The 14,966-nt window shown below is 60.5% G+C and overlaps 1 protein-coding gene across 1 annotated transcript; it reads left to right on the forward strand.

Moving 5' to 3' along the window:
• The first annotated feature begins 1,179 nt into the window (after positions 1-1,179).
• Positions 1,180-13,360, forward strand: TP53 (tumor protein p53). The gene is made up of 7 exons (XM_080636402.1): positions 1,180-1,233; positions 2,138-2,219; positions 2,854-2,899; positions 3,049-3,192; positions 9,918-10,104; positions 11,421-11,533; positions 13,236-13,360. The coding sequence occupies exons 2-7, from the start codon at positions 2,161-2,163 to the stop codon at positions 13,347-13,349; spliced, it is 663 nt and encodes a 220-aa protein (XP_080492528.1). The 5' UTR covers positions 1,180-1,233; positions 2,138-2,160; the 3' UTR covers positions 13,350-13,360.
• Positions 13,361-14,966: the final 1,606 nt, after the last annotated feature.

The raw sequence follows: 14,966 nt of genomic DNA on the forward strand, positions 1-14,966 counted from the left end.
AGAGGGAAATGACCTCCCCCCCTATAGAACCCTATAGGGTCACATAGAACCCTCCTATAGACCCCTATAGGGTCACATAGATCTCCCCTATAGATCCCTATAGGGGTACATAGAACCCTCCCATAGAGCCCTATAGGGTCACATAGATCCCCCCTATAGATCCCTATAGGGTCACATAGAATCCTCCTATAAACCCCTATACAGTCACATAGATCCCCCCTATAGACCCCTATATCCCAGCCCCATAGATCCCTATACCCCAGCCCCATAGATCCCTATATCCCTGCCTCATACATCCCTATACCCCAGCCCCATAGATCCCTATATCCCAGCCCCATAGATCTCTATATCTCAGCCCCATAGATCCCTATACCCCAGCCCCATAGATCCCTATATCCCAGCCCCATAAATCCCTATACCCCAGCCCCATAGACCCCTATATCCCAGCCCCATAGATCCCTATACCCCAGCCCCATAAATCCCTATATCCCTGCCCCATAGATCCCTATATCCCTGCCCCATAGATCCCTATACCCCAGCCCCATAGACCCCTATACCCCAGCCCCATAAATCCCTATATCCCTGCCCCATAGATCCCTATATCCCTGCCCCATAGATCCCTATATCCCAGCCCCATAGACCCCTATACCCCAGCCCCATAGATCCCTATATCCCTGCCCCATACATCCCTATACCCCAGCCCCATAGATCCCTATATCCCAGCCCCATAGACCCCTATATCCCTGCCCCATAGACCCCTATATCCCAGCACCATAGATCCCTATATCCCAGCCCCATAGACCCCTATATCCCAGCCCCATAGACCCCTATATCCCAGCACCATAGATCCCTATATCCCAGCCCCATAGACCCCTATATCCCAGCCCCATAGACCCCTATATCCCTGCCCCATAGACCCCTATATCCCAGCCCCATAGACCCCTATATCCCAGCCCCATAGACCCCTATATCCCTGCCCCATAGATCCCTTTGGGATGGGGGGGTCCCTGTTAACGTTCCACTCCCCCCCCATAGGGGTCAAAGGTCATTGGGGGGGGGTTGGGCACCCTTGCCCGCACTAAAGATGGCGGCGCCCTTCACGCTTCCCCCTCCTCCTTCCTCCCCTTACTTCCGGGTTAAGCCACGCCCCCTTCCTTCCCCGCGCACTGCACGCCGGGAAGCGCGGGGGTTCCCCAGCGCGTGCGGGCGCGCCGGCGGGAAACGGGAGCGGAGGTAGCGGGAAAAGGGGGCGGGGGGGGCGTCCCCATTGAGGATAAAGGGGGGGGGGGTTGGGGGTCAAACCATTATGGGATGGGGGGGGGATCGCATCCAAATGGGGGGGTCCCGATAGAATGGGAGGGACCAATGGGGTCAATGGGATGGGGGGGGTCGCGTCCAAATGGGGGGGACCCTATAGAATGGGAGGGACCAATGGGGTCAATGGGATGGGGGGGGTGTCGCATCCAAATGGGGGGGTCCCTATAGAATGGGAGGGACCAATGGGGTCAATGGGATGGGGGGGGTCGCATCCAAATGGGGGGGTCCCTATAGAATGGGAGGAGCCAATGGGGTCAATGGGATGGGGGGGGTCGCGTCCAAATGGGGGGGTCCCTATAGAATGGGAGGAGCCAATGGGGTCAATGGGATGGGCGGGGTCGCATCCAAATGGGGGGGTCTCTATAGAATGGGAGGAGCCAATGGGGTCAATGGGATGGGGGGGGGATCGCATCCAAATGGGGGGGTCCCTATAGAATGGGAGGGACCAATGGGGTCAATGGGATGGGGGGGGTCGCATCCAAATGGGGGGGTCTCTATAGAATGGGAGGGACCAATGGGGTCAATGGGAGGGGGGGTTTCCCCTTTGTCTATGCCCCCCCATTGGTGCCTATTAACCCCCCCCAAACCGGTTGGAACCGGTCGGACACACCCCCCACCCCCATATATGGACAGGTCTAGCATCGTTTTACCCCCCCCTCAATAACGGGAGGGGGCGTGGCTTTGCCATATAAGGAGTGTGACGTACCGGACCGGGGCGTGGCTTCGCGGGGAGGCTCCGCCCCTTCCATTGCCCTTAATGGGGGGGGGTATCCGGTCTTTTGAGCTCCTTTATGTGCCCCCCCCCCCCCCCCCCATATAGGGGATCCCCCCCCCTCTGCCGTCATGGAGGAGGAGCTGGAGCCGCTGCTGGAGGGTGAAGGCTTCCTGGACCTATGGAATATGTGAGAGATGGGGGGGTATGGGGGGCTATAGGGGGCTATGGGGTGATATAGGGGGATATGGGGCTATAGGGGGATATGGGGGCTATAGGGTGATATAGGGGGATATGGGGGCTATAGGGTGATATAGGGGGATATGGGGGCTATAGGGTGATATAGGGGGATATGGGGGCTATAGGGTGATATGGGGGGATATGGGGGCTATAGGGTGATATAGGGGGATATGGGGGCTATAGGGTGATATAGGGCTATATAGGGCCTATAGGGAGACATAGGGGAATATGAGCGTTATAGGGTGATATAGAGAGATATAGCATGATATAGGTTAATATAAGCGACTATAGCACGATATAGGGCGATGTAGAGAGATATAGAGTGATTTGGGGTGATATAGGGGGCTACAGCATGATACAGAGGGATATGGGGGGCTATGGGGTGATATAGGGGGCTACAGTGTGATATAGGGCGCTATAAGGTGATATAGGGGAATATGGGGGCTATAGAGTGATGTGATATAGGAGACTATAAGGCGATATAGAGGGCTATAGGCTGCTATAGGGGGCTATGGGGTGATATAGGGGGCTATAGGGGGCAGAGGGGGGGTTGGGGTTCACCCTTTGCCCCCCCCAATTCCCAGGCTCCCGGACAGCATCCATTCACTGCCCGAGGAACCCCCTGCATGGGTGAGTGCCGGGGGGGGGGGGGAGCACCTATAGAGGGATGCGCATTGGGATATAGGGGATGGGTGACCCCCAAAGGGACCCCTATATGGGGTGCCCCCCCCCCAAAAAAGGGATCTATTATAGGGGTTACCGCCCCCCCCCCCCCGTAGGAGCTGAAGCCATTGGAGCCGGCCGCGGCTCCCCCCCCCCCGCCGCTGTGCCCGGTGGTACCGTCCACGGAGGATTATGGCGGCGAGCACGACTTCCGGTTGAGCTTCCGGGAGGCGGGGACGGCCAAGTCCGTCACGTGGACAGTGAGTGGGGCCGGGGCGGGGGGGGGAGCATTTAAGGGACGGACCCATAGCAAAGGGGGGGGACCCATAGCAAAGGGGGGGACCCATAGCAAAGGGGTGGACCCATAGCAAAGGGGGGGGACCCATAGCAAAGGGGGGGACCCATAGCAAAGGGGGGGGACCCATAGCAAAGGGGGGGGACCCATAGCAAAGGGGTGGACCCATAGAAAAGGGGTGGACCCATAGCAGTGGGGCAGACCCATAGCAAAGGGGGGGACCCATAGGAAAGGGGGGGGACACACGCACGGTAATGGGGGGGTCTTGGGGTCGGGGGGGCCCCAGTGTCAAGGGGGAAGTGGGGAGGGGGGGGACCAAGGGAACCAAAGGGAGGGGTTTAAGGGGTCGGGGGGGACGCAAAATGGGAGGGACCCATAGGGGTGATAAGGGGATGGGGTGCTGTAGGGTGCTATAGGGTGCTGTTGGGTGCTATAGGGTGTTGTTGGGTACTATGCATCCTTATGGATGCTATTGGGTCCCATGCATTCCTATGGCCGCTATAGGATGCTCTTGGGTCCCATGCATCCCTATGGATGCTATAGGATGCTCTTGGGTGCCGTGCATCCCTCTGGATGCTGTTGGGTCCTGTGTGTCGCTATGGGTCCCTATGGATGCTATGGGATGCTCTTGGGTATCATGTATCCTTATGGATGCTGTAGGATGCTGTTGGGTACTATGCATCCCTATGGATGCTACTGGGTCCCATGCATTCCTATGGCCGCTATAGGATGCTCTTGGGTTTCCTGTATCCCTATGGATGCTCTTGGGTACCACGCATCCCTATGGCCACTATAGGATGCTCTTGGGTACCACGCATCCCTATGGATGCTATAGGATGCTCTTGGGTCCCACGCATCCCTATGGATGCTATAGGATGCTCTTGGGTGCCGTGCATCCCTCTGGATGCTGTTGGGTCCTGTGTGTCGCTATGGGTCCCTATGGATGCTATGGGATGCTCTTGGGTACCATGTATCCTTATGGATGCTGTAGGATGCTGTTGGGTACTATGCATCCCTATGGATGCTACTGGGTCCCATGCATTCCTATGGCCGCTATAGGATGCTCTTGGGTTTCCTGTATCCCTATGGATGCTCTTGGGTACCACGCATCCCTATGGCCACTATAGGATGCTCTTGGGTACCACGCATCCCTATGGATGCTATAGGATGCTCTTGGGTCCCACGCATCCCTATGGATGCTATAGGATGCTCTTGGGTGCCGTGCATCCGTCTCGATGCTGTTGGGTCCTGTGTGTTGCTATGGGTTCCTATGGATGCTATGGGATGCTCTTGGGTACCATGTATCCTTATGGATGCTGTAGGATGTTGTTGGGTACTATGCATCCCTATGGATGCTCTTGGGTCCCACGCATCCCTATGGCCGCTATAGGATGCTCTTGGGTCCCACGCATCCCTATGGCCGCTATAGGATGCTCTTGGGTCCCAGGCATCCCTATGGCCTCCCTTGGGTCCCAGGCATCCCTATGGCCACCCTTGGGTCCCAGGCATCCCCATGGCCTCCATTGGGTCCCAGGCATCCCTATGGCCGCCCTTGGGTCCCAGGCATCCCTATGGCCTCCATTGGGTCCCAGGCATCCCTATGGCCTCCATTGGGTCCCAGGCATCCCTATGGCCTCCATTGGGTCCCAGGCATCCCTATGGCCTCCATTGGGTCCCAGGCATCCCTATGGCCACCATTGGGTCCCACGCATCCCCATGGCCGCTCTTGGGTCCCAGGCATCCCTATGGCCTCCATTGGGTCCCAGGCATCCCTATGGCCTCCATTGGGTCCCAGGCATCCCTATGGCCTCCATTGGGTCCCAGGCATCCCTATGGCCTCCATTGGGTCCCACGCATCCCCATGGCCGCTCTTGGGTCCCAGGCATCCCTATGGCCTCCATTGGGTCCCAGGCATCCCTATGGCCTCCATTGGGTCCCAGGCATCCCTATGGCCTCCATTGGGTCCCAGGCATCCCTATGGCCTCCATTGGGTCCCAGGCATCCCTATGGCCTCCATTGGGTCCCAGGCATCCCTATGGCCGCCCTTGGGTCCCAGGCATCCCTATGGCCGCCCTTGGGTCCCAGGCATCCCTATGGCCTCCATTGGGTCCCAGGCATCCCTATGGCCTCCATTGGGTCCCAGGCATCCCCATGGCCTCCATTGGGTCCCAGGCATCCCTATGGCCACCATTGGGTCCCAGGCATCCCCATGGCCGCCCTTGGGTCCCAGGCATCCCTATGGCCGCCCTTGGGTCCCAGGCATCCCTATGGCCGCCCTTGGGTCCCAGGCATCCCTATGGCCTCCATTGGGTCCCAGGCATCCCTATGGCCTCCATTGGGTCCCAGGCATCCCTATGGCCTCCATTGGGTCCCAGGCATCCCTATGGCCTCCATTGGGTCCCAGGCATCCCTATGGCCGCCCTTGGGTCCCAGGCATCCCTATGGCCTCCATTGGGTCCCAGGCATCCCTATGGCCTCCATTGGGTCCCAGGCATCCCTATGGCCTCCATTGGGTCCCAGGCATCCCTATGGCCGCCCTTGGGTCCCAGGCATCCCTATGGCCTCCATTGGGTCCCAGGCATCCCTATGGCCGCCCTTGGGTCCCAGGCATCCCTATGGCCGCCCTTGGGTCCCAGGCATCCCTATGGCCTCCCTTGGGTCCCAGGCATCCCTATGGCCTCCATTGGGTCCCAGGCATCCCTATGGCCTCCATTGGGTCCCAGGCATCCCTATGGCCTCCATTGGGTCCCAGGCATCCCTATGGCCTCCATTGGGTCCCAGGCATCCCTATGGCCTCCATTGGGTCCCAGGCATCCCTATGGCCGCCCTTGGGTCCCAGGCATCCCTATGGCCTCCATTGGGTCCCAGGCATCCCTATGGCCTCCATTGGGTCCCAGGCATCCCTATGGCCTCCATTGGGTCCCAGGCATCCCTATGGCCTCCATTGGGTCCCAGGCATCCCTATGGCCGCCCTTGGGTCCCAGGCATCCCTATGGCCGCCCTTGGGTCCCAGGCATCCCTATGGCCTCCCTTGGGTCCCAGGCATCCCTATGGCCTCCATTGGGTCCCAGGCATCCCTATGGCCTCCATTGGGTCCCAGGCATCCCTATGGCCTCCATTGGGTCCCAGGCATCCCTATGGCCTCCATTGGGTCCCAGGCATCCCTATGGCCTCCATTGGGTCCCAGGCATCCCTATGGCCTCCATTGGGTCCCAGGCATCCCTATGGCCTCCATTGGGTCCCAGGCATCCCTATGGCCTCCATTGGGTCCCAGGCATCCCTATGGCCTCCATTGGGTCCCAGGCATCCCTATGGCCTCCATTGGGTCCCAGGCATCCCTATGGCCTCCATTGGGTCCCAGGCATCCCTATGGCCTCCATTGGGTCCCAGGCATCCCTATGGCCGCCCTTGGGTCCCAGGCATCCCTATGGCCTCCATTGGGTCCCAGGCATCCCTATGGCCTCCATTGGGTCCCAGGCATCCCTATGGCCTCCATTGGGTCCCAGGCATCCCTATGGCCTCCATTGGGTCCCAGGCATCCCTATGGCCGCCCTTGGGTCCCAGGCATCCCTATGGCCGCCCTTGGGTCCCAGGCATCCCTATGGCCTCCATTGGGTCCCAGGCATCCCCATGGCCTCCATTGGGTCCCAGGCATCCCCATGGCCGCCCTTGGGTCCCAGGCATCCCTATGGCCGCAATTGGGTCCCAGGCATCCCTATGGCCTCCATTGGGTCCCAGGCATCCCTATGGCCGCCCTTGGGTCCCAGGCATCCCTATGGCCTCCATTGGGTCCCAGGCATCCCTATGGCCTCCATTGGGTCCCAGGCATCCCTATGGCCTCCATTGGGTCCCAGGCATCCCTATGGCCTCCATTGGGTCCCAGGCATCCCTATGGCCTCCATTGGGTCCCACGCATCCCTATGGCCGCCCTTGGGTCCCAGGCATCCCTATGGCCGCCCTTGGGTCCCAGGCATCCCTATGGCCTCCATTGGGTCCCAGGCATCCCTATGGCCTCCATTGGGTCCCAGGCATCCCTATGGCCTCCATTGGGTCCCAGGCATCCCTATGGCCGCCCTTGGGTCCCAGGCATCCCTATGGCCTCCATTGGGTCCCAGGCATCCCTATGGCCGCCCTTGGGTCCCAGGCATCCCTATGGCCTCCATTGGGTCCCACGCATCCCCATGGCCGCCCTTGGGTCCCAGGCATCCCTATGGCCGCCCTTGGGTCCCAGGCATCCCTATGGCCTCCATTGGGTCCCAGGCATCCCTATGGCCTCCATTGGGTCCCAGGCATCCCTATGGCCTCCATTGGGTCCCACGCATCCCCATGGCCGCCCTTGGGTCCCACGCATCCCCATGGCCTCCATTGGGTCCCAGGCATCCCTATGGCCGCCCTTGGGTCCCAGGCATCCCTATGGCCTCCATTGGGTCCCAGGCATCCCTATGGCCGCCCTTGGGTCCCAGGCATCCCTATGGCCTCCATTGGGTCCCAGGCATCCCCATGGCCACCATTGGGTCCCACGCATCCCCATGGCCGCCCTTGGGTCCCAGGCATCCCTATGGCCTCCATTGGGTCCCAGGCATCCCTATGGCCGCCCTTGGGTCCCACGCATCCCTATGGCCTCCATTGGGTCCCAGGCATCCCCATGGCCTCCATTGGGTCCCACGCATCCCTATGGCCTCCATTGGGTCCCAGGCATCCCTATGGCCACCATTGGGTCCCAGGCATCCCTATGGCCTCCATTGGGTCCCAGGCATCCCTATGGCCGCCCTTGGGTCCCAGGCATCCCCATGGCCTCCATTGGGTCCCAGGCATCCCTATGGCCGCCCTTGGGTCCCACGCATCCCTATGGCCTCCATTGGGTCCCAGGCATCCCTATGGCCTCCATTGGGTCCCACGCATCCCTATGGCCGCCCTTGGGTCCCAGGCATCCCCATGGCCTCCATTGGGTCCCAGGCATCCCTATGGCCTCCCTTGGGTCCCAGGCATCCCTATGGCCACCCTTGGGTCCCAGGCATCCCCATGGCCTCCATTGGGTCCCAGGCATCCCTATGGCCTCCATTGGGTCCCACGCATCCCTATGGCCGCCCTTGGGTCCCAGGCATCCCTATGGCCTCCATTGGGTCCCAGGCATCCCCATGGCCTCCATTGGGTCCCAGGCATCCCTATGGCCTCCATTGGGTCCCAGGCATCCCTATGGCCACCATTGGGTCCCACGCATCCCCATGGCCGCCCTTGGGTCCCAGGCATCCCTATGGCCTCCATTGGGTCCCAGGCATCCCTATGGCCTCCATTGGGTCCCACGCATCCCTATGGCCGCCCTTGGGTCCCAGGCATCCCTATGGCCGCCATTGGGTCCCAGGCATCCCTATGGCCTCCATTGGGTCCCAGGCATCCCTATGGCCGCGATTGGGTCCCAGGCATCCCTATGGCCTCCATTGGGTCCCAGGCATCCCTATGGCCTCCATTGGGTCCCAGGCATCCCTATGGCCTCCATTGGGTCCCAGGCATCCCTATGGCCTCCATTGGGTCCCACGCATCCCTATGGCCTCCATTGGGTCCCAGGCATCCCTATGGCCTCCATTGGGTCCCAGGCATCCCTATGGCCTCCATTGGGTCCCAGGCATCCCTATGGCCGCCCTTGGGTCCCAGGCATCCCTATGGCCTCCTTTGGGTCCCAGGCATCCCTATGGCCTCCATTGGGTCCCAGGCATCCCTATGGCCTCCATTGGGTCCCAGGCATCCCTATGGCCTCCATTGGGTCCCAGGCATCCCCATGGCCGCCCTTGGGTCCCAGTCATCCCCATGGCCGCCATTGGGTCCCAGGCATCCCTATGGCCTCCATTGGGTCCCAGGCATCCCTATGGCCGCCCTTGGGTCCCAGGCATCCCTATGGCCTCCATTGGGTCCCAGGCATCCCTATGGCCTCCATTGGGTCTCACGCATCCCTATGGCCGCCCTTGTGTCCCAGGCATCCCTGTGGCCTCCATTGGGTCCCACGCATCCCTATGGCCTCCATTGGGTCCCACGCATCCCTATGGCCTCCATTGGGTCCCAGGCATCCCTATGGCCGCCCTTGGGTCCCAGGCATCCCTATGGCCTCCATTGGGTCCCAGGCATCCCTATGGCCTCCCTTGGGTCCCAGGCATCCCTATGGCCTCCATTGGGTCCCAGGCATCCCTATGGCCTCCATTGGGTCCCAGGCATCCCTATGGCCTCCATTGGGTCCCAGGCATCCCTATGGCCTCCATTGGGTCCCAGGCATCCCTATGGCCTCCATTGGGTCCCAGGCATCCCCATGGCCGCCCTTGGGTCCCAGGCATCCCTATGGCCTCCATTGGGTCCCAGGCATCCCTATGGCCGCCCTTGGGTCCCAGGCATCCCTATGGCCTCCATTGGGTCCCAGGCATCCCTATGGCCGCCCTTGGGTCCCAGGCATCCCTATGGCCTCCATTGGGTCCCAGGCATCCCTATGGCCGCCCTTGGGTCCCAGGCATCCCCATGGCCTCCATTGGGTCCCAGGCATCCCTATGGCCACCATTGGGTCCCAGGCATCCCTATGGCCTCCATTGGGTCCCAGGCATCCCTATGGCCTCCATTGGGTCCCAGGCATCCCTATGGCCTCCATTGGGTCCCAGGCATCCCTATGGCCACCATTGGGTCCCCATAGGCCCCCGTCCCCCCCCGCAGTTCTCGCTGGCCCTGCACAAGCTCTTCTGCCGCCTGGCCAAGCCGTGCCCGGTGCAGGTGTGGGTCGGGGCCCCCCCGCCCCCCGGGGCCCTGCTCCGCGCCGTCGCCGTCTACAAGAGGTCGGAGCACGCGGCCGAGGTCGTGCGCAGGTGCCCCCACCACGAGCGCTGCGGGGGGGGCGGCGACGGTGAGGGGCTATGGGGGCGCTATGGGGGCTCTATGGGGGCTCTATGGGGGCTCTATGGGGGCGCTGTGGGGGCTCTATGGGGGCTCTATGGGGGCTCTATGGGGGCGCTATGGGGGCTCTATGGGGGCTCTATGGGGGCTCTATGGGGGCGCTATGGGGGCGCTATGGGGGCTCTATGGGGGCGCTATGGGGGCGCTATGGGGGCTCTATGGGTCTCTATGGGGGCTCTATGGGGGCTCTATGGGGGCTCTATGGGGCTCTATGGGGGCGCTATGGGGGCTCTATGGGGGCGCTATGGGGGCGCTATGGGGGCTCTATGGGGGCTCTATGGGGGCTCTATGGGGCTCTATGGGGCTCTATGGGGCTCTATGGGGGCGCTATGGGGGCTCTATGGGGGCGCTATGGGGGCGCTATGGGGGCTCTATGGGGGCTCTATGGGGGCTCTATGGGGCTCTATGGGGCTCTATGGGGGCGCTATGGGGGCTCTATGGGGGCGCTATGGGGGCTCTATGGGGGCTCTATGGGGGCGCTATGGAGGCTCTATGGGGCTCTATGGGGGCTCTATGGGTCTCTATGGGGGCTCTATGGGGGCTCTATGGGGGCTCTATGGGGGTTCTATGGGGCCTCTACGGAGGCGCTACGGGGGCTCTATGGGGGCTCTATGGGGGCGCTATGGGGGCTCTATGGGGGCGCTATGGGGGCGCTATGGGGCTCTATGGGGGCGCTATGGGGGCTCTATGGGGGCTCTATGGGGGCTCTATGGGGGCGCTATGGGGGCTCTATGGGGGCTCTATGGGGGCTCTATGGGGTCTCTATGAGGGCGCTATGGGGGCTCTATGGGGGCGCTATGGGGGCTCTATGGGGCTCTATGGGGGCGCTATGGGGGCTCTATGGGGGCGCTATGGGGCTCTATGTGGGCGCTATGGGGGCTCTATTGGGTCTCTGTGGGGTCTCTATGGGTCTCTATGGGGTCTCTATGGGGTCTCTATGGGTCTTTGTCTATGGGTCTCTATGGGGGCTCTAGGGGGTCTCTATGGGTCTGTTGGGGTCTCTATGGGTCTCTATGGGTCTCTCTCTATGGGGTCTCTATGGGTCTTTATGGGTCTCTATGGTTCTCTATGGGGTCTCTATGGGGTCTCTGTGGGGTCTCTATGGGTCTTTATGGTTCTCTATGGGTCTCTCTCTATGGGTCTCTATGGGTCTCTATGGGTCTCTATGGGGTCTCTATGGGTCTCTATGGGGTCTCTATGGGTCTCTATAGGTCTCTATCAGTGCCATTGTGTTCTATGGGGCTGACTTTGGGGTTCCCCCCCCAGGGCTGGCCCCCCCCCAGCACCTGATCCGGGTGGAGGGGAACCCCCAGGCCCGTTACCATGACAACGAGACCACCAAGCGCCACAGCGTCACCGTGCCCTACCAGCCCCCCGAGGTACCCCCATTGTACCCTATGGACCCCATTGTACCCTATGGACCCCATTGTACCCTATGGACCCCATTGTACTCTATGGACCCATTGTACCCTATGGGACCCCATTGAACCCTGTGGGACCCCATTGTACCCTATGGGACCCATTGTACCCTATGGACCCCATTGTACCCTATGGACCCCATTGTACTCTATGGACCCATTGTACCCTATGGGACCCCATTGAACCCTGTGGGACCCCATTGTACTCTATGGGACCCCATTGTACCCTATGGGACCCATTGTACCCTATGGGACCCCATTGTACCCTATGGGACCCCATTGTACTCTATGGGACCCATTGTACCCTATGGACCCCATTGTACCCTATGGGACCCATTGTACCCTATGGACCCCATTGTACCCTATGGACCCCATTGTACTCTATGGACCCATTGTACCCTATGGGACCCCATTGAACCCTGTGGGACCCCATTGTACTCTATGGGACCCCATTGTACCCTATGGGACCCATTGTACCCTATGGGACCCCATTGTACCCTATGGGACCCCATTGTACTCTATGGGACCCATTGTACCCTATGGGACCCCATTGTACCCTATGGGACCCATTGTACCCTATGGACCCCATTGTACCCTATGGACCCCATTGTACCTTATGGGACCCCATTGTACCCTATGGACCCCATTGTACCCTATGGGACCCATTGTACCCTATGGACCCCATTGTACCCTATGGGACCCATTGAACCCTGTGGGACCCCATTGTACCCTATGGGGCCCCATTGTACCCTATGGGACCCATTGTACCCTATGAGACCCCATTGTACCCTATGGGACCCCATTGTACCCTATGGGACCCATTGTACCCTATGGGACCCATTGTGCCCTATGGGACCCCATTGTACCCTATGGGACCCCATTGTACTCTATGGGACCCATTGTACCCTATGGACCCCATTGTACCCTATGGGACCCCATTGTACCCTATGGGACCCCATTGTACCCTATGGGCCCCGAAACCTGATCCCAGATACCCCATTTTGGGTCCATTTTTTAACCATTTTCCCCCCATTTCCCCCCCATTCCCCCCCATTCCCCCCCCATTCCCCCCCATTCCCCCCATTCCCCCCCATTCCCCCCATCCCCCCCATTCCCCCCCATTCCCCCCATTCCCCCCATTCCCCCCCATTCCCCCCCATTCCCCCCATTCCCCCCATTCCCCCCCATTCCTCCCCATCCCCCCCATTCCCCCCCATTCCCCCCCATTCCCCCCCATTCCCCCCATTCCCCCCCATTCCCCCCATTCCCCCCCATTCCCCCCCATTCCCCCCATCCCCCCCATTCCCCCCCATTCCCCCATTCCCCCCCATTCCCCCCCATTCCCCCCATTCCCCCCATCCCCCCCATTCCCCCCCATTCCCCCCCATCCCCCCCATTCCCCCCCATTCCCCCCATTCCCCCCATCCCCCCCATTCCCCCCCATTCCCCCCCATTCCCCCCATTCCCCCCATCCCCCCCATTCCCCCCCATTCCCCCCCATTCCCCCATTCCCCCCCATTCCTCCCCATTCCCCCCCATTCCCCCCCATTCCCCCCATTCCCCCCATTTCCCCCCCATTCCCCCCCATTCCCCCCCATTCCCCCCCATTCCCCCCATTCCCCCCCCATTTCCCCCCTTTCCCCCCCCCCTTTGTTGGCCCCAGGTGGGCTCTGCCTGCAGCACCGTGCTCTACAGCTTCATGTGCAACAGCTCCTGCATGGGGGGCATGAACCGGCGCCCCATCCTCACCATCGTCACCCTCGAGGGGCCCGCGTGAGTGCCCGGGGGCCACAGGGGACCCATAGCGGGTGCGGGGTCCCCTATAGGGGCCATGGGGGGGGGGGCTCTATAGGGGCCATGGGGGGGGGGCTCTATAGGGGCCATGTGGGGGGGCTCTATAGTTGACATGGGGGGGTTCTATAGGGGACATAGGGGGGGCTCTATAGGGGAGATGGGGGACTCTATAGGGGAGATGGGGGGGTTCTATAGGGACATAGAGGGGGCTCTATAGGGGAGATGGGGACTCTATAGGGGAGATGGGGGGGTTCTATAGGGGACATAGAGGGGGCCTCTATAGGGGAGATTGGGGGGCTCTATAGGGGCCATGGTGGGGGGGCTCTATAGTTGAAATGGGGGGGTTCTATAGGGGACATAGGGGGGCCTCTATAGGGGAGATGGGGGACTCTATAGGGAGATGGGGGGGTTCTATAGGGGAGATGGGGGGGTTCTATAGGGGACATAGAGGGGGCTCTATAGGGGAGATGGGGGGCTCTATAGGGGAGATGGGGGGTTCTATAGGGGAGATGGGGGGGGCTCTATAGGGGAGATGGGGGGCTCTATAGGGGAGATGGGGGGGCTCTATAGGAGGGCCTATAGGGGACATAGGGGGACCTATAGAGCAGATGGGGGTGCTCTATAGGAGAGATGGGGGGGCTCTATAGGGGAGATGGGGGGCTCTATAGGGGAGATGGGGGCGTTCTATAGGGGACATAGGGGGGACCCTATAGGGGAGATGGGGGCTCTCTATAGGGGAAATGGGGGGGCTCTATAGGAGGGCCTATAGGGGACATAGGGGGGACCTATAGAGCAGATGGGGGTGCTCTATAGGAGAGATGGGGGGCTCTATAGGGGACATGGGGGGCTCTATAGGGGAGATGGGGGGGTTCTATAGGAGAGATGGGGTAGGCCTATAGGAGATGGGGGGGGCCTATAGGGGTGATGAATGGGGTTTGGGGTACCCAATGGGTTGGGGTCCCCCATAGACGGGTGATGGGGGTCCCCTATAGGGGTGCTCTATAGGTTGGGGTGTCCCCTATAGGGATGCTCTATAGGTTGGGGTGTCCCCTATAGGGGTGCTCTATAGGTTGGGGTGTCCCCTATAGGGGTGATGAATGGGGTTTGGGGTCCCCAGTCGGTTGGGGACGCATCTCTATACGTCCCTGTGTGTCGCTGCGCGCCCCTATACGTTCCTATGTGTCCCTATATGGTCCTATGTGTCCCTAGGTCCCTATGATCCCTATATGTCCCTGTGCCTCCCTATATGTCTCTATGGTCTGTATATGTTCCTATGGCCCTTGCATGTGCCTATGGGACTTATATGTTTTCTATATGTCTCTATGGTTCCTGTGTCTCCTTATGTGTCCCTATATGATTGCTATATGTGTCTATATGCTTCTATATATCTGTATGGTCCGTATATGGTTCTTACATATTCATGTGGTCGCTATATGTCCGTATATGATCCCAATGCATCCCTGTATGTGTCTATATGTCCCAGTGCATCTCTATATGATCCCAATCCATCCTTACACATCCCTATATGATCCTTATATGTCCTTATGTATCCCTGTATGATTTCCTATGTGTCTTTTTATGATCCCTATATGATGTCTGT

This window comes from Psittacula echo (assembly GCF_963264785.1).
Source record: "Psittacula echo genome assembly, chromosome: 32".
Classification (NCBI taxonomy): Eukaryota; Metazoa; Chordata; class Aves; order Psittaciformes; family Psittacidae; genus Psittacula; species Psittacula echo.